At 38.1% G+C, this 21,149-nt stretch overlaps 2 protein-coding genes across 2 annotated transcripts in view; one reads left to right on the forward strand and one right to left on the reverse strand.

The window, feature by feature from the left end:
* Positions 1–21,149, reverse strand: part of LOC145987919 (uncharacterized) — a 341,487-nt gene that overhangs the window by 126,375 nt on the left and 193,963 nt on the right. The window lies entirely within an intron of this gene.
* Dbp21E2 (putative ATP-dependent RNA helicase Dbp21E2) overlaps positions 1–21,149 on the forward strand; it is an 87,537-nt gene that overhangs the window by 23,142 nt on the left and 43,246 nt on the right. The window contains exons 5-7 of the mRNA XM_083122722.1: positions 15,882–16,001; positions 17,403–17,603; positions 20,431–20,581. Coding sequence (XP_082978848.1) covers positions 15,882–16,001; positions 17,403–17,603; positions 20,431–20,581 — 472 coding nt within the window. The remainder of the gene's footprint in view (positions 1–15,881; positions 16,002–17,402; positions 17,604–20,430; positions 20,582–21,149) is intronic.

Below are 21,149 nucleotides of genomic sequence, written 5' to 3' on the forward strand. Positions count from 1 at the left end.
ATACCTAGTCATATCATAAATACTGACACAACATTGAAAGTGAATTATGACGAAAGTGTTAAAGATACTTTAATGTCCTGATTGTATAGGTTACTTACAGGTCTAACGAACACATAACACCAATCATTTTTCAAAATGGCCGCCTTTGGCCTTCACGCAGGCCTGAAGTCTCTGCGGCCACTCATCTACAGCATTACGCACTGTCTCCGTAGGGAAAGTCGCCACTGCCTTCACCAGGGACCGTTTCAGACTGTCAATATTGGCATGCCTCCTCGTACAGACCATGCCCTCAAGCACTGCAACTAACGGGTTGAGGTCAGGGCTGCTAGCAGGCCAATCAGCTGGAGCAATGAAGTCCGGGACATTGCTCTTGAGCCACTCCTGGGTAGTGTGTGCCTTATGGGCTGGTACGGAATCTTGTTGGAAGGTCCAATGTTGGTTCCTGAACAAAGTGTCACTCAAAGGCTTCACAACAGAGTTCAACACAGTATTTTTGTACACTCTGGCTGACGTTTTCACCCCTTTTTCACAAAAATGCAGCTTGGTGGTGCCATCATACGCCACGCCCCACCAAACCATGACTGAGGCCGAATGATGACCCCTCTGGATCTTCGGGGCTTTCTCCCAAGCTTCGTGGGATGTTGACGCATACACCCGGTCATTTTGTCAATTGAAAGTTTCCTCAATGTTGAATATCTTTTCATCTGTGAAAAGAATTTTCCTGTGGCCATTGTTGGCGTAACGCTGCAGGAGGCGTTTTGCTTTTATCACCCTCTGCTCTTTCAGACGTGCATTGAGGAAGTGACCTGTACTTCGCCGGTAAGCCTTCAACCCCAAGTCACTTCTTAACACACGAGACACTGACATTTTGGGAATGTTCAGCTCACGAGCAAGCACTGCCTGCTTTCGTACAGGATTTCTCCGAATACGGACTGCCACTGCCTGCAGTAACTTTTTGGTTCGTACGCTGCGTGGGCAGCCTTGCCTTGGGCGATTATCAACTGTCCCAGTCTCCGTGAATCGCTTGATGGTCCGATACACGAAAGATTTGCTGATATTCAACTTTTTAAGTGTTCTGAATATCATGGTGGCTGTTTGACCCACTTTATGAAGCGCTATTACTGCCACACGATTTTCGTAATCGCCCCACTCCATAGCTACACTTTTACGAACACACTTCCTCTATGACAGCTCAACTCACAATGGCCCACTCCAGCCTCTTGCACAGGAAGGTTGGCCACGACCTTGAAAACCGGTTGTACACACTGCCTCAAACTTTGTGTCACTATTTATGATACGACTAGGTATGGTGGAAATTCATTAATATGTCAAATTCATAAATTAATTTGTTTAATATGGAATAAAGAAGAAATCCCTCAACAGTGGAAAGAATCCATAATTGTTCCTGTGTTTAAAAAAGGTGATAAAATGAACTGCAATAATTACCGTGGAATTTCTCTACTCTCAACAACATATAAAATATTATCTAACATTCTTTTAACAAGACTAACCCCATATGCTAATGAAATTATAGGTGATTATCAATGTGGATTTAAACGTAACAGATCAACTACAGATCAAATTTTTCACATCAGACAGACACTTGAAAAAAAGTGGGAATATAATCAAAATGTCCATCAGCTCTTCATTGATTTCAAAAAAGCATATGATTCGGTCAAGAGAGATAAATTATATAATATATTAGTAGAGTTTGGAATACCTAAGAAGCTTGTTAGTATGATAAAAATATGCACCAGTGAAACAGAAAGTAAAATTCGTGTGGGTATTAATATGTCTGAGAAATTTACAATTCATGATGGGTTAAAACAAGGAGATGCATTATCTCCATTGTTCTTTAATTTTGCCTTAGAATATGCTGTTAGGAAGGTAAAAGAAACTAAAGAAGGACTAAAATTAAATGGTGTGACTCAGTTGTTAGCATATGCAGATGATGTAGACTTACTGGGGGATGATGTGAATACAATTAAGAATAATGCTAAAATATTTTTCAAAACTGCTAAAGAGATAGGTTTGGAAGTTAACAAAGAGAAAACTAAATATATGCTTACAGGCCGAAACCAAGTGTTAGGTAATAATCAAAATCTAATTATTGATAACAACTCGTTTGAACCAGTTTCCAAATTCAAATACTTAGGAGTAATATTAACAAATGAAAATTATATTAAAGAGGAAATAAAAAGTAGGCTTAATTCAGGAAATGCATGTTACTTCTCTCTTCATAAACTTTTGTCTTCTCGTTTAATATGTAAGAAACTAAAAGTTAAAATATACAAAACAGTAATTTTGCCTGTAGTATTATATGGATGTGAAACTTGGTCCCTTACATTGAAAGAGGAACATAAATTGAGAGTATTTGAAAATAAGATCCTTAGGAAAATATTTGGACCTAAAAGGGATGAGGAGACAGGTGAGTGGAGAAGGTTACATAATTTAGAACTACATAATTTGTATTCATGTCCAGATATTATTAGAATAATTAAATCAAGAAGACTTAGGTGGGCAGGCCATGTGGCACGAATGGGAGAGGAAAGAGGAGTTTACAGGATTCTTGTTGGGAAACCTGATGGTAAGAGACCTGTAGGAAGGCCAAGACGAAGATGGAGGGACAACGTTGAGATGGACCTAAGGGAAATCGGTAGGGATGGAAAAGAGTATATAGAACTTGCTCAAGATAGGGAAAGATGGAAGGCCTGTGTTGCTGCAGCCATGAATCTTCGGGTTTAAGAAGGCTAGGGAGTTAGTTAGCATTAATTTTATTTTAAAAAAACAAGGCATAGCAGTGTTAAACACATTATAAAAAGGTCGACAAGTTATCATACATCAATCAAAACTAGTCTAAGTGGCCAGGAAAAAAATAAAATATATCACAAGATAGATACATAATGTGGGTCCTAAATCCATCCTCAGGACGGATTTGAGAATCTCAAAGGGGACAGATTTAGGACTCCAGTTATAACAACAGTAGCGACTGCTCCTGACCAAATGACTACAGCTACATGGCTGTGACAACTGGAACGCAATATTCAAGTACTAACCTATAATTATCAATCACTAACTGATGATAAACTTACCGTAAGGCGTCAATATAACTGTTTCAAGTTGATTTCACACTGTAGCAAGCCTTCACACAAACTATTTTTGAAAAATTAAAGCGTGAATAAATAGAAAAAGCAACTACGTCACCGGGGACAGATTTCGGGCACTTTACCCTATGTACAGTGTGGTGTTTTTAAAGTCCTGTGGGATTCTAAAAACCTATAACTTTTAAAGTAACAGGTATTTTACAATGAAATATTGTTTGTTACATAGAGGAAACTTTAAAATTAATGTTTGATATGTTTGGTTCATGGCCAGATCTCAAGCTGGGCACCATTCACGTCCAAACACACTTGCAATCTTCTTTTGAATCCGAGAATTACGTTCTGACTGTGCTTGTTCGGAATGTTGTGAATCACATCGCGTATCTTAAACTTCAGGTCGTCAAGATCTGTTGCTTTCTGTTCATACACCTGGGTCTTCACATGTCCCCACACACAGTAATCGCAAGGCATAAGGTCTGGTGACCTTGCAGGCGAAGGTGTGGGTCCTCTGCAGCCAATCCATCTCCACAAATTGATCATCAAGAAACTCACAAACTTTAAGAACAAAGGGCATGTGTGTGTGTGTGGTGGGGGGGGGGGGGGATGGTGGACCATCTTGCTGGAAGTGGAACTCATTATGATGCCTAACCTCTGAAGTTCTGGGACAAGGAATGTCTGTAACATGTTCAGGTAGCTGGCATCGTTCACCGTGCCATCCTTAAAGCAAAATGGACCAATGGAACTGCACACCACACATTGATCATGGGGCTATCCTGCTTATGTGTGTCAAACCCATGTGGATTCTCAACCCTGCAAATTGGGCAATTGTGTCTATTCACTCTTCCCAAAACATGGAACGTGGCCTATTCAGAGAAGAGAATGAGAGACTGAAGAGCATCACCACCATCACCATTTAATCTAATTAATATTAATTTCACAAAATTCCTTCCTCATTTCAGAGTCCTCTTCTGTCAGATCATACACAAATCCAGTGATGTGCACTAAGGAGTAGCTAGTCTAGCAGAGATAGATCAATCAATCTCACATCTCTAATTATTTTCAAATCACAATATTTATTGTCTTGTTGAAGCCACAGTTCACATACAACACTTCTTTTTTCACGTGCTTCTCGTCCCTCTGTGAGATCTGTCGACAAGACTGGAAGGAGCTACTCTAGCTGGGTTTCCCTCCGCCTCACCAGTTTCAGGTAGAAACGACTCCAGAAGGAAAAGGGAAGATTTCTGCCTCTACCTCCCTTGCCCCCTCGCTCCCCATTGCAATGGTTGAAAGGTCGTGGTTTATGGTACCCTGGTCTATCTCCTATAGGAACAGATAGGGGATTGGTTTTCCTTAGATTCCTTTATAAATCCTCTGAAGAACTCAAGGGAGAATTTTCTGCAGTACTTACGTTCTCTGTATTTACACCACAAATTTATACACGTTGTATAATATGTATGTATAATGTAGGATATAAAAATATAGTTTTATTGTTTATGACATGGGAACGTATTCCGTGCAGACAAAAGAACTTAGAAATGTTATGCTTTCTTTTATTTTTTTTTCAAATATGGAAGATATAACAAATATTTGCTCACGCTCACGCTCACTCTCACTCTCACTCTCGTCTTAGTGGTGTTTTATTTAAATATGGGTCATTCCATGTCAAATCAGGCAGGAGTTGACCCTCAGTCACCGATTTTGATGATATTTGGTACACAGCTTTGCTTTGCTCCAAAATCGACACCTCACAAAGGATTTTGCTGAAATGTGATTATTACGTATTATATGAAGGTTGTTCAAAATGACAATTTTGAGCAACATGCCATTTTCAATTACGTATATCTCGGGAACAAATAAAGATACAGAAGCGTTCTTGAGCTCGTTGTAAAGAGGAAAGACAGTAGCATATTATGAGATGATCAAATGTTAAAACTCTGTTCAAATTTCAAGTTTGAACAGATCAAAACACCACCCAATTTGTTTTTCTCATTTTTTGATATTTTTAAATTCCATCCATCCTCTTTATACTGAGAAAATCTTATCGAGGTGTTTTTTGATATAAGGGAGAAAAATGAAGTTGAAATTTGTCCTGCATCAGCAATGAACGTAGCTACAGCGTCCCTATGATGAGACTTTTAATTTGTGTTGTGCTAATGGATATATTTGTACTTATTTGATATTCCACTAGATAATTGGCTTCCTTATGTGCTGTTATTAGTAATTTATACGTTACTGTTTCCATATTTTTAGCCGCGTTCGTGTAGGACAAGATATGGGTGTGTTATGAATACTTCTGTGTTAGCCAAGAAAATGAATAAGAGAAAAAATGAAGAATGTCGGGAATAATTCTGTAAAAGGTGGATTTTGTTCAGTTGTTAATCACTATTTGAAGTGCAAAATCTCAAAGTTCCCATCCTTTTTCCCTGTGCTTCCCCCTAAGGGGGAGAGGGACAATATTCCCTATGTCTTTCTCGCTGTGGCAGCTGCCAATCACTGTCGCCAACTCTGCTCTTTGGGAGCCAGATCTGGCTCTTTCATGCACTCGTTTGGCTGTCAACTGTGGCACCTGCCCCCTGCCCCACTATGATGCCACCACTGGCTCCGGCCCACAAAGACCAACTTTTACCATGAGTGTACATTTTGCATGTTACGTGATATTGTTCTATGAGCTGCGTCACCCACCCCTTCTTAACCTCCCCAGCTTTACGTATGCTTTGTGCTCAAATCGCTCCCCTACCTACCAACTTTCACCCACTCACACGTCTGCGTAGCAGTGCCTCGGGCATTCTGTCAGACGTGAGGCAGCATGGTGGTAAGAAGGGTGCAAGCGCTGATTGTCTTGATTTGGTTTGTTATGTTGTGCACTGTTCGTCAATTTTACGTAACTGTAGTAAAACGAGAAAAATCTTTCACTTAATTTTGACACTCGTAAATTTAGATTTGGATAGTTAGATTTTGAAAACAAAAGTTTATTTTCTTGTAAGACTTTAAAATTACATTCATTCTTTATTTATAGTGTTATGAATATTATTATTGTTTGTTTTTCATTGTTCGAACTTTTCGCCTTCATTCTTAATGTACGTATGGGCTTGTCAAACAAGGCATTATCTTAAAATATTCTATGTTAAATAAAACCATGTTTATACATTTTAAAATGAAGAATAAAATTCCAATATAAGGAAAATAAACAAAATAATGTTCACAAAGAATCGTCATTTTGTTTTCATGATGTATAGGTTGTGTTAAAAATAGATTCCTTCATGTACGTAAAATTTACATAGCGCTAGTTACACTATTCTAGGGTTAAGAATAAATTTCCATCACTTTAAAGCTAACGGTAATAGCAGCGCCCCCACCTATCTGATACCTAAAATTACCCTAGGAAGCACTTTATGCAGCCTTCGTTAATGTAGCTCATTAAAAGTCATCTTAACTCTATTAATGGTGAAACTTAGCTCTTTTATGCACATCATGTTTGGATACACTACCAGGGTGGCTGAAGGAGACAAGGAGAAATGCATTAAGCTTGTGGGACCATTATTTTATTCGTTCTCTCGAGCATATCAAACATCCAATGGCATAGAAAAGTACATGGACGGAAAAAGGACAAGTTGAACTGTGTCATAGTAGTACGAGGGATGACCGACAAAAAAGGTTACAAAGCATATAACTTTTGTTTTATTCACTATAACGTAACAAGAATTTATGTGTAAATTAATAACATGTTTGTCTTAAATACGGAGAAACTAGTACTCACTTTTATCCGCGGATAAAAGTGAGTACTAGTTTCTCCGTATTTATATACTACCGCGTCTCTCTTTTCCCAATCATGAATGTTTGTCTTGTTGCGAGTTTGAGGACTTCGGATTCTGACCATGTATACCCGAGAAGGGGACATTTAAAATGGTGACTTGTCTAGAAAATTGGTCAAGAGTACAAGTGAGGGCAGTGGTGCGGTTCCTGTGGGCCAAAAACACTACACCTGCTGACATTCATAGGCACATTGTGGAGGTGTATGGGGAGGGGACAGTTTCAAAGCAACATGTAGCGAAGTGGTGTCGTGCCTTCAAAGAAGGACGGACCAGTATTGTTAATGACAACCCTGGACACAGCGGTAGGCCCAGTACCTCAACCACTGACATGAACTGTGCTCTTGTGGATGAGTGTATTCGTGAGGACAGAAGAAGAACATTACGCTCAATATCAGCTGAGCTAGAACTACCATGTGGTTGGCTGGCCACCATTATCTGACATGTGATGATGTCAAAAGAGCTGCCTCACGGTGGCTACGAGAACTTGACTCGGATTTCTGTGCAACCAGTATGGAAAACCTAATCTACCGTTGTGACAAGTGCTTGAACAAAAAAGGTGATTACATCGAGGACTAGTATTGAGTGCCCTCCATCATCAGGTGTGTTGATCTTCCAGCTATGTCTAACACATACGCCATAATAGGCTTTGTAACCTTTTTTTTTCAGTCATCCCTCGTAGGAAAAATCGAAACTCCCATTTGATTAGCCGTAACTTGAAGTTGAAGTTGATTTCCCATAAGGAATACGTGGGATTCTGTAAATACTTATTAATCATATTTTTCAAACATCATGTTTAGCTTAGTAATCAACTTGAAAAACAGTTTCTACTTGCAACATGGAGAGAAATTCATACTCTCTTGCATACTAATCCCTTTTTTAAATAGCAGTGCCCAATCCGACAATTTTGAAATAAATGCACAACTGGTGCATAATTGTCCCTCTTCACCTTAAGCATCGGATTCACTGACTCTTAGTTACTCGCCTATATCTAAGCAGTTATTTTTTTTAAAACTTTTGATCCTCATTAGATGGACTGAAGAAAACATAATGTTTGATTGTTCAATAATGTCAGTGGTTTTCACGTTATGTAAAGAAATCATCTTTTAAAGGAAGACAATTCTTCCTGTACTTTTTGAAGTTTCTCCATTTTAACTTTCAAGTAAATTACCAGACAGAAAATTGTTTGGAATAAAAGTTATAGCCTAATTTATAAGTGTTTAACTGATATAAATTTTAATGTATTTAATCAAAGAATCGCCATAAGATGTGTCTCCAAATAGAGGACTTCGTATCCACCATCTTGATCACTGTCCAGCAACTAAGTCCCTAATGATTGGCGAATTGTTACACTTTCTGATAAAAGCAAGAGACTTTGTAGTATAATTGTTATGCCATTTAAGGTATTTTCAGTCGAGGAGCCAATCACTATGTGCCTGCTGACACCTCCCATGTTGAATATAGTCTGCCATATTGAATACTTTTGGTTTGATGTATCTCGGGAATGGTGACACCTATCAATGTATGGTTTTCTCAGAAATGCTCCATTAAATCAATAAATCTATTTTAAAAAAATAAACGATTGTTTTGTGAAAAACTCATTTTTTAAATAATTCTTGAAGCTTTCCTGGCGGCGAATATTGAAGAGGTTTTCTCGGACAATCAGCCAGGTGATTTCTGGAAAGGCTTCCGAGCTTTCGAGAGCTAATGTCACCAGATATCATTAGCCTATTCAAACATGCCCTGACTTCAACATACTTCAGCTAGAAGGACAAGTACTATGAACAGACCGAAGGAGTGGCAATGGGATTCCCGCTCTCACCAGCAATAGCCAATTTCTTCATGGAGAACTTTGAACACGAGGCACTCCGTTCAGCTCCACAGAAACCTTCCGCATTTTACAGATATGTAAACAACACCTTTGGCATCTAGCCGCATGGTGAAGCAGCACTACAGATGTTCCTGGATCACCTCAACAACCAGCACCAGAACATCAAATTCACCATGGAGACAGAGATCAACGGCAGCCTTCCATTCCTGGACATCCTCATCACACGCAAATCGGATGGGACCTTAGGACACAGCGTATACAGGAAACCTACTCACACCGACCTATACCTTAACGCCAAGAGCTTTCACCATCCAGCGCAGCTATCAACAGTACTCTCGACATTTTTTCACCAAGCCATCGCCATCAGCGACACAGAGCACCTTCAAGAGAAAATAAGACATCTGTGCGCAGCCTTCAGACATAACGGATACAGTGAAGGCATTATCAACAAGATGCTAAAGAAAGTAACGCACAAGAACAACCAACAAACAAACCAGGATCCACCTGATGACCAAGAAGACAAGAAGATAGCCATTGCCCCTTACACCGGTAACCTCTCTGCAGTCATCAGCCGCATTCTTTCAAAACACAACATCAAGACAATCCACAAACCGCCATCGAAAGTCAGAAGCCGACTCCGAAACCCCAAAGACGACCTAGGACAGAAGACACCCAGGGTTTACCGTATCGCCTGTGCCTGCGGTAAAGCCTACATTGGACAAACAGGGAGGACAATTGAACAGCGCTGCAAAGAACACACCAGCTACATCAAGAAATTTCATCCCGAAAAATCAGGGTTAGCAGAACATTCAATCCAGAAGAGCCATAGAATTGACTTCACAACCACCAAGATCATCAATAAATCATCAAATTACTGGGACCATCTCATCAAAGAAGCAATAGCCATACACAGGGAAAAGGACAACCTCAACAGGGACAAGGGACTCAAACTGGACCCAGCCTGGTTAGCGATAGTCAACTGGGAGTACACCCACCGTGTTTCCTCTTTACAACGAGCTGAAGAACGCTTCTGTATCTTCATTCGTTCCCAATATATATGTAATTGAAAAAGGCATGTTGCTCAAAATTGTCATTTTGAACAACGTAATAATCATATTTCAGCAAAATCCTTTGAGAGGTGTCGATATTGGAGCAAAGCAAAGCTGTGTACTAAATATCATCAAAATCGGTGACTATGAGGGTCAACTCCTGCCTGATTTGACATGGAATGACCCATATACTAATATCTTTGCCTCCAATAAAAGAAATAACAAACAGATAATATAAACAGTCATAAATACGAATGTATTTATTTGGGCAAGAGAACATGCGTTCTTGTTATTGTTGTTGGTTTGGTTTGGTTTATTTTGCTTAGCTTTTCTGCCACATTTGGTTATCACGAAAATAAGGATGAGTGATGATATTATGAAATTGATGAAGGGACCTAACAAAGAACATCCATGTCCAAGCTGGGATTCTAACCCATGACGAGCACAAATTCTTGTTCCTATGTGTTGTACTCTGCAGGCAATATTGAAATAATAGGAATGAAAAATGTATCCCAGAACTTAAGAAGCCAAATGATTATTATTGAAGAAACTACAAAAAAATGTATTTGGTTACCAGTTTATCCCCCTTTAATATATTGAATTTTGCCATTACTTTTTTCTAGCTATATAGATTTATAAATACGGAGAAACTAGTACTCACTTTTATCCGCGAAGCTGTTTTTTCTTTTTCAATTAATTTCAGTGGCCACTGCCACCATCCTCGTTGGAACTTGCTGTACTGTTCCTTGGCATGCATCTTTTGTTTGTAGTTCTCTAGGTGCAGCTAGGTGTGCTGTTGTTAACTGTACAAACAAGAGACGCACGCCAAGCAACAGTACATCAAGTTCCAACGAGGATGGTGGCAGTGGCCACTGAAATTAATCTACTTGTTTCTTCTTCCCCTTCGTGTTGTTAGGCGTCGGGGTCCTTCAGCCATCTGCTAAATCTCTTCCTATCTTGTGCCATTCTCTTAACTTCCATTAGTGCCTTTCCTCGTTTAGTAACCATCTGTGACAGGTATTGCTCCCATTCTATCCGAGGTCTTCCTCTTCCTCCTTCTGGTCTCACTTCCATTACTTGTTTCGGTTTTTCTTCTTCTCCCATTCTCATGACATGGCCATACCAGCCCAGTGTTCTTCTCTCTATTATCTCTTCAATTGATTATATTTGTAGCTGTTCCCTGATTTTAGTGTTCCTGATTCTATCTCGTCTGTTTTTTCCTACGACTCTTCTGAGGTATTTCATTTCTGTTGCTGTTAATCTGCTTTTATGCTTATTTTGGAGCGTTAAGCTTTCTATGCCATAGAGCATTGTTGGTATAATTATGGTTTTGTAAATCCTTAATTTAGTATTTTCTTGTACCTTCTTTTTTCCTACTATTGTATTACTTATTTCGTAATATATTTTATTTGTTTTTTGAACCCTGCTATTTATTTGTTCTTCTACTTTTCCAACTGCTGTTATTATTGTTCCCAAATATTCATATCTATTCACTTGTTCTAGCTGTTCTCCTTGCCATTTTATTTCCAATCTCTCTTCATTTCCGTGCTTTGATGTATGCATTACTTTACTCTTCTTTGGGTTCACTATCATTTCTCTATCTTGTATTGAGCTGGGCCATTCTATTACTGTATTTTGTAGTTCATGTTTTGTTGATGTTATTAATGCTATGTCATCAGCATACAGAAGTGATTGTACATAAACTAGTTTCAGTTTCCTATTTCCAACCTTACATTTTCGTGTTCTCCTACTTTGTTTATGTATTTGATCCATTAGTATTATAAATAGTATGGGGCTGAGGCTATCTCCTTGTTTAACTCCTTTGTTCATGTTAAATTCTTTTGATTTCTCCCCTCCTATTCTCACTATTCCTTTAACTGTCTTGTAGACACTTTGTATTCTTCTTACTAATTTTTCTGAGGCTCCTATTTTCTGTAATGCTGACCATAGTTGCTGTCTTGGTACTGTATCAAAGGCTGCCTTTAAATCCAGAAAGGCTACAAACAGTTCTTTTTCTCTGCTAAGAAATTTATCTATGGCTTGTTGTAGCGTGAAAATGTGATCTTGCATTTGTCTTCTTCTGAAAGCTGCTTGTTCTTCTTCTAACTCCTCTACTTCATCTCTTAGCCTTCTTTCTAAGATTCTTGTGTATATTTTTAGGGCTACTGAAGATAGACAGATTGCTCTATAGTTTTCACATTTTACAGTGCTACCCTTTTTGTGGATTGGTGTGATCATGTTTCTTTCCCAATCTTTGGGTATTTTAATTGTCTTCCATGCTTCATTACAAATCTTCCACAACCATTGTACAACTTTCTTTCCTCCCATCTTTATTAGTTCTGGGTATACTCCGTCTGCTCCTGCTGCTTTTCCTAATTTCACTCTCTTTATTGCATCCTCCACTTGCATTTTTATTTCATCTCTTCCATCCTCTTCTACATTTGCACTCTCTGTTGCATCTTTTTCATTCATCTTCCCATTTTCATCTCTAAATGTGTTTTCGTAATACTTACTCCATGTCTTCAGTATATCTTCAGTTTCTGTTTGGATCTTTCCTGATTCATCTTCTATGTTTCTTATTCTCTTCCCATATTTTCCTTTCATTACTTTTACTGTCTGCCAGAACTTTCGACTATTCCCTTGATAGTTTTTCTCTATTTCTAACCCAAACTCTTCCCATGATTCTTTCTTTGCTTGTTGGACTGCTTCTTTTGCTTCATTTCTCCTCTGAACATACTCATTCCATTTCTCCTCTGTTTTATTTTCCATGTACCTCTTCCATGCTTGTTTCTTCCTTGTAACGATTTCTTTAACCAAGTTATTCCACCATCTTGATCTTTTCTTTTGATCTCCTACAGTTGTTAAGCCACAAACTTCTGTAGCTGTTTTAATCAATACTCTTTTTAGAATATTCCACCTTTCTTCTAATTCTTCTTTATCTTGTTTCTGGATACTTAGCTCTCTCTCTCTCTTTTGTTCAACTCTTCCTTCACTTGCCTTTTAAATTCCTTTTGCTTGCATTCTGTCCTTAGTTCTCCTATTTTAATTTTGTGTACTTTACTTTTTTTATTTGTTTAGGTTCCTGAAATCTTGTTTTCATTATTAGTAATTTATGCTCAGTGCTTAGTTCTGCACTTCTATACACTCTAATATCTTGTATTGCATACCTTGCACTTCTTGCTCTTCTCCTTTCTGCTACAAATGTTATTTTATGTGGAAATAATGTATTTCCTATAAGTAAATTATTGTCTATACAATATTCAATCATTCTCTCTCCATTGCTATTTTTCACTGTTTCTGCTGTATGCTTTCCCATACACTCGTTCCTCTTCTCTGATTCATTTCCAATTCTGGCATTCCAGTCTCCCATGATGATCACATGTCTGGCAAAGTCCTTATTTATAGTATCCTGTAAGTTGACATAGAAAATATCTTTTTCACATTCATTTGAATCCTCTGTAGGTGCATAGATCTGAATAAATTATATCTTCTCCTCCATTTCCATATGTACTCTTATTATTCTTGATGTAATTGGTTCCCAATTTACTATTTTCTTTGTACATTCTTCTTCAAATATTATACCTACACCTTCTTTTGCTCTTGCTTTCTTATCTACTCCTGAGAATATTAAGGTATATTATTAAGGTATATCCCTTATTCATCAGCATCTCTCCTGATCCTTTCCTTTTGGTCTCGCTTATGCCTAAGATTTTAATCTTGTATTTTTCCATTTCTTCTATTATCTCACATTCTTTTCCTGTCAGAGAGGTTACATTCCATGTTCCAATACTCATTTTCCTTTTCTTGCCTTGTCGTTTGCATTTGATCTGTCCGGCACCTATCTTATGTTTTCTCTGAATAAAATGAATTTCGACGTCACGTGGGTTATTAGCCCTACGGTGAGTCTAGCCGAATGAAGGGGCTGCCTTCTTATGGCTTTCCGGCCTGCCAGTTTGGAGGGTTTACTCCCTCGCAGTGTCAGAGCCGTTCTGTTGCTCGAACTCCGCCTGTGACTGTCTGGTTCTAGACTCTTTTGGACTGATGTCCTCATCTACTCTAGGCCAGTACTGAAGAGGCTGCTGCCCCTCTTCATGGATTTTTATCGACTTCCCAGTTTAGATCCACAGTGTTTTGCGAAATCAGGGTCACCTCGAGAAGGATGTGTTCATCGAACAAGCACTGCGGTCTTGGCAAGGGAGAGGTTATGTTCACTTCACCTTACCCTGGGTTGCACCTCGACCCCCTGAAATTAATGGAAAAATTAAAAACAGCTTCGCCGATAAAAGTGAGTACTAGTTTCTCCGTATTTATATACTACCACGTCTCTCTTTTCCCGATTATGAATATATAGATTTAGTCGCCATAATAAGTAGCTAATGAGCTTATGGAAGTCATGATGGGCAATCATGAACAGAGAACTCTGGACTCCTGATTTTGCAGTGCCTGCAGATGCACTGGGAAGACATTATTTTTATGTTTTTAAACGTTGCTTTTCCATCACTTTACCTAATTTCTGCCATGACAATGAACGTAGATTCAATTAAACAGGTGAAGGGTGGATACAAGACTAAAGACACTCATACACAGCCAGGGCTCAAACCTAGATCCTTTAGTAACGACATTGTGAGATGGAGGAATTAGAGAAATCAATCAATGCTTTTTTTTTTCAAGGAACATGAATCAAAGACATGTACAAAGATGGTGTTTCAAAAATCCAATTGAAAAATACCACGGAGGAAAAATGCAGTTTGCTTTACCGATACCCACGTATCTAAATGGTTAGCATTTTTCTCTTGTCTTTGTTGTCAACAGACGTCCGTGGGAGAGTGGTTATCACAGCGAGCTACGACAGTATGGGTTGCGGGTTCTAACCCCAAACTGGCATGGGTGTTCTTTGTGTTGTCCCTTCATCAATTTCATCATATCACCATCGCAATTAATCAAATGTGACAAAAAGCGATGCTAAGTAACAAAAATCAAATCAAACCATTGTTTGATTTGGTTGATTTATTTTACTTTGCTTTTCTGCCACTTTTGGCTAATCACGAAGATGATAGGATAAAATTGATGAAGGGACTCACACAAAGAACACCCGTGGATTGGCCGGGATTCGAACCCATGATTTCTGGCTTAGTTGTCAAATTGAACCAAGGGGTCCCAGATTCAATAACCGGTGGAAGCACATAGATGTTTGGATCCCACTTTAAACAGTAGGTCCAGTCCTAATTAGCCTTACTGTGCAAAAAGTGGACTTAATACACCAAATCAATCAATCAATCAAAATAGAAGTAATTTTTTTTAGTAGTCATTCCTCAATTTGCAATCTATTCCCGCCTGTCACGTTTTTTTAATTATTATTATTAGAAATACTGGGCCCTAAAGTTGGGGGTTAAACACCATCAACCCTACTTGGGCATGCCACTGATTGCTACCCCAAGTGTTGACGTCACCGCATGTCACTTCACATGACATCACCGCACGTCACTGCACAAATCTCAACTTGTAGAACCTGACTTTCACTTTCTTGCGTAAGATACTGTGTAATATAGACCTTGCCATTCCCAGTTAAAAGGAGCTTCATTTGAGAGATTTCATTGGACTCTGTTGCATGTTCTCCTGCATTCACCACATTGTCACTTGTTTTTGGCCTCCCACCATGTGGCTTATCTGCTACGCTTTCTGTAGCCGTAAACTTTTCGTATCATCTCCGGATACTTGTCTCCACTGGAGGTATTTTTCCAAACTTTGTTTAGAAGCTTCTCCGCACCAAAACACAAGGTTTTAACTCTGCAAGCCATAACAGGCACTGAACTTATTCCTGCATCAATGTCATCCTGGAATCATATGATCAGCTGCAAACACGTCATTCACCAGTGTGGTAAGGACAAACTTTTAAATTTACCTCCATGTAGAGAAACAATATTTTTGTTGTAATAAACCTATTACTTTAAAGTTATAGCTTTTTAGAATCCTGCAGGACTTTTAAAATGCACTGTACTTATATTCACTTTTTCAATTAATTATGATATGAGCTTGTCTATTTTCTGCTTATGGCTTCTATATTTATACATCATTTATTCTCTCGAAACAGAATCCAGCAGTAAAGGATTCATCTGAAAATTCCAGCGAAAGTTTCTCTGCTGTTGGATTGGATCCCATGATTGTAGATAAATTGGAGAAAATGGGATTTACAAGACCTACAAATATTCAGGTGTGTATTCTCTATTTCCTGGAAAACTCATTTACAGAGTAGGCAGAAGATTGTGGTTCAACCATAGTTTGAACCTAGACAAATGAAAACTATGGTTGAATCTGTTTTCCACCTGCATTTTGATTAATTCTGTGCATATCAGAAGTTTATTTCTAATTACATGATTGAAAATGTTAACATCATATTAGACTGATACATCCACTTTTCCACATGTTTTCCAAGCAGCAGTAAGCTCTAATTCAAATTCTTTTTTGAAGCTTTGACAAAAAAAATATTTCAGATGTATGGCATGTCAGTGCAAAATTTAATTTTTTGTCACAGCAAGAAAAGAAGATGTACAAAGCAGGATGTAGAACTAAGATTCTATTGTATTATGTGCAGTGGTACTCTTTATATGCAGGATTTTGTATCCTAGTACTGAAAGTGGGGAAAAAATGTAGAAGAGGATGATCCTTTATGAAGGCATAATTCTGTTTGAAAACAAGTTCATTTTGTAAAGTTAAAATGTACATTTAAATCATTCTATTATTGGTGGTGGTGGTTCAGAAAAAAATACTTTTTCGTTGCTCGATGACTTGTTGTTCTTACCCATTATTTGCCAAACTTTTCTGGCTTTTTAGCGAAAATGTCCATTTTAAAGTATTCTGTTTCTCTGAACAAACAATTATAAGTTATTTCACTCAACACATTACCAGAAGGAGGAAATACTAAATCTTGTGAGATTTACTGAGAGAGTGAGAGAGAGAACTACAGATTTCATTGTGTTGTGAGACTCGGCTTCCTCCAAAGAACAATTTGGAGGAAGGAATGAAGAAATCATAAATAATAATGCAGACGTGCTATAATGATTAAGGCAAACAATTCTTGGTCAAAGTCAAACCAAGGACTGGAACTTATTGATAATAAAAGCCACCAGGATATTGTCTGTCCGATTCTCTGTTTTTCCTAGATAAATCTACAACTGAAACATCAAAATGGCAGATTTAGATGTCATGGTATTGTTAATATAAATATTGTTGTTGTTTTTTTGATTGATTTGTTGTTGTTTCAAGTCCTCTTTATCTACAGATAGGCTAATTGGGTCGGGACTGGACCTACAGTTTACAGTGGGATCTGAAATTCTGCCATAATTTCAGCATTAAGGAAGTAAAATGGATTTGTTATATAGTACTGAAATTATACCATCAGGTCTCTATGTCTAACAGCAGCTGGAATGGTCGAATCAACTAGTATTATGAGAGTAATTTAATCTTACAGTTCACAAGGAAGCAATGCATACCAGAAGGGTAACAATGTTTGTGTTATTCCTCAGTATCATAATTTACTTGATGACGTTTAGTTTTTGAAGTTTCTAGAAACTATTGTTTCATTGAAATTTTATTTATGTACTTCCCTTTATAGGTGCTGGGAATTCCTCAAGTTCTAACAGGAGCAGACACCCTAATAACAGCAGAAACAGGCTGTGGGAAAACATTAACGTACCTTGCACCTTTAATCCAACAAGTTCTTCACCAAAAAGCCATGTTAAATGGAAAAACTAAACTGAATTCTCCCCTGGCTTTAGTGCTATCTCCAAACCGTGAGTTGGCGACTCAAATTGCTGTAAGTAAATTGTATTTAACATTATGTCTGAGCACTGCTTCTTCTACTACAGAATAAACAACGTGGTTACAGAAGTGAAAGCTTTGGGATGCTAAACACAGTGGAGGAAGGGGAGGGGGTGGGGGCTGGCATGGTTTGGTGACTCGTTGTATACACAAGACAATATTCTCCTCTTGGTCCACATATCAACAGGTGACTCATTGAATAACTATGATGTAATTTGCTCTTGATCGGCATAGCAACAGCTTTACCCCTAAGATAGCCATTTCTTGAACCTGAATTGTACTGCATATTACATATGAGATATAATTGTTTGTTGGTTTGTCCCATCAAAAACATTATGCATGCACATAATGCTGTATAATTTATTAGTTTAGTTTAATTATTATATATTTAAAAACAAAGCAATAATTGAAATATTTCACCAAGAGCAGTGAAATCCTGATTTCATGTTCCTAGATTGAACATTTTTTACTTTAATTATGTTTTACTGTTCTGGTCCCAAAGTAGCAAAAAATTACATGGTGAAGATTTATGTTTGTGCATTACATGATTGGATAGATTTTTCCAATTAATTTTGAAGGTTCACTGCCTTCATTCGCTAAGGGTATGGCATCTGGAGCGGAGATGGTAGCATACTACTTATTTGTTTATTCCCGTGTGGTGGTAGTTGCATTTTCTCCCATTTGGCGGTGCTGGTGTGTGTGTTTCCTGGCTTGTGTCATCTGTTGAACTTTCTGCTTTCCATCGTCAGGTGGCATTGCCAGGTCGTAGTTGGGGGCTGGACCATCTGCTGTGTTGTGTTGCTCAGTGTGGTGTAGTTCCTGTTCTTTGTGTGGGTGCAGAATGGTTGAGCAAGGGGCTGCATGGGATTTTTTGAAGGATGGAATGCCAAGTTGGGTGTGACTGTCCATTGTCTAGGTTTCGTGCTGGTTTCTGTTAGATGATGGCATGGGTTTCTTTTATGGTGTTTTCTGTGATAGAGCCAGTTGGGTGAGGTATGGATGTGGAGGATATGGAGTAGTTTCTGGTGTGGAGGTGCTGTGAAAGGCCTGATCCTGGTGTGTCTTTTTTGGCATCTTTTAAGTGTTCATCGATCCGTTCTTGAACAATACGGATGTCCTGCTGATGTAGCTGTCGTGGCATTGGCATGTGGCCTTGTAGACACCTGGAGAGGCAAGTTTGGGTAGGTAGTATCTCTTGAAGGGTATCCAATCGTGCAACGTGGAAACACAAATCTTCATGCATATAATACTTAAACCACGTTTACCGCATCCATCATGAAGCAAAAAATGTTTTGAAATTTTCCTGGATTGTACATTTTCCCTACATTATAAGTGATAGTTCCCTGGAATCGTAATGAATTGGATGTTGTGTACTTTGATCTGTCCAAAGCTTTTGATTCAGTGGATCACCATTATTTAGGGCATAAATTAGCTAACAGATTTAACATCACTGGAAACACGTTAGAAATAGTGAGAGACTATCTAAGAAATAGACAACAACGCGTCATACTTCCTGGAACTCATTCTAACTGGCTTCCTGTTATATCTGGTGTGCCGCAAGGAAGCGTTCTTGGTTCTGTATTATTTGTATTATATCTGGATGATCTCACAGACCTCTTTAGTTCCCTCATCTTAAGCACAATTCTAATGTTCGCCGATGATTGCAAGATTATTAGAGAAATAAACAGCCATCAGACATCCAACTTCTCCAAAATGACATAAACATATTCTCTGAATTGTGTAAGCAATAGAAACTGTTCATAAACCCTTCAAAATGCTCTTACGTAACAATTTCATTGAAGCAAAACATTCTTGAAGGTATATATATATATACACTCATCGACATCTCTCTAACAAAAGAACAACACCAAGATCTAGGTATCCTCATAGATTGAAAATGCACTTTCGAAAACCACATCTCAAATATCACAAAAAAGGCAATATGTATGCTAGGCCTACTTTACAGATTCACTGTAATCTATAACCTGAAAGCACTTTCAATTTACTTCAAAACATTTGTGTCCCCCATTCTAGAATACTGTTTACCCATCTGGAACATGGCTGCCCCTTCTCATACCTTCAAGATCGATAGTGTTTCTCAGCTTTTTCCTCTCCATTGTTCGATATAGACACCTGCCTAAGAGAGAGATCTGCTTGTAAATCTGCACATTAATACTCCAGAATCACGTAGATACGTTGCAGATATGAAATTACTACATAAGATCATAAATGGATACTTAAGATGCAGCATCCCACTCCACAAACTCTCCCTCAGAGTGCCTAGACATAAAACACGAAGCATGGAAACTTTCCACACTGCAACTCCCAGACTCTCACTCATACAACGTTCATTATTCCACAGGCTTCCAAACCAATTTGACATCATCTCAAACTCATTTCATATTCGTCTTTTATCACCAACGTAGAAAAAATTGTACAGAAGTAATGCATTGTGAAAATAATCTGTGTACCTTGGTACTGTTTTGGCTTGTTTATTTTTGTTTATCTTATTTTGTATGTTTTTTTTAACGCTAGTGTACTATTTTACTGTTGTTTCTTACTGGTTTAAAATGGCTTCTGCTGTACTGGAAATTTCAATAAATAAAGAATATATAATTGATGTTCCACTGTAATGTTAAATGTAACTGACTAAGTAAACATAAATTTCTCTACTTGAGTATACATTCCATTTGTTAAGAACCAGAGTATTCAGGTATAATGTGTTTCTGTATCGATTTACTCTGATTATTTGTGACCAAGATGTTGCTTTTTCTGATACCATATTATACAATGAACTGTATATGTTCGGCTTTCTGCTTCAGGACATTACAAAGGAGTTTGCGATGAATCTCCCCATTTCACCCAGACTGCTTGTAGGAGGAAGAACAAAGAGAAGCATTCTAAATGCTTATTTTGAAGAAATTGACATTCTTGTGAGCACGTTGGGTGCCCTTAGTAAATTTACTACGGCAGGTGAGTAGCCTCTGCTTAGCAGGTTATCTATTTGTCATATGGAAATCAGTACTGCAGAATCCCACATGCAGTAAGTCAGATAAAATCACACTAAAAAATGGCATGATAAAACAACACACCAATAAAATGATATTTTGTCCATTTCTTGAACAATGTCAGTATGGTTTAAATAAAATAGGTAAGTGAAGAATGCCAGTCAGCCAAAAATTGCTTTGAATTTTCTTTGGCTGACTGATGTAAGAGTGTTTCAGTCTTCTTCTTCTCTTTTTTACTGCTTGACAAGGTCCACACCAGATGGGTGAAACGTGGGTCTTTAAGTCTAATTGTATTTGATTACTTTGTAGCTGAACACAGCACTAGGAGTTTTCACTTGTGTGTTTTTAATAAACTGTGATGTCTTTCTTAAAATTCAGATATCTTTTACCCACATCTGAAATGCAGCTTGTGGATTCGAAGATTAGAAAGATTTCTAGCATCTCCTGAAGCCTCAGATTCTCTCCCACAGCTTCTTCCAATCAATTCCCCATCTTTCCCTGTGTACCAACCACCCTCTTGAAAGGTACATAAC

The sequence above is a fragment of the Lepisma saccharinum genome, chromosome 5, assembly GCF_977018435.1.
Source record: "Lepisma saccharinum chromosome 5, izLepSacc3.1, whole genome shotgun sequence".
Lineage (NCBI taxonomy): Eukaryota > Metazoa > Arthropoda > Insecta > Zygentoma > Lepismatidae > Lepisma > Lepisma saccharinum.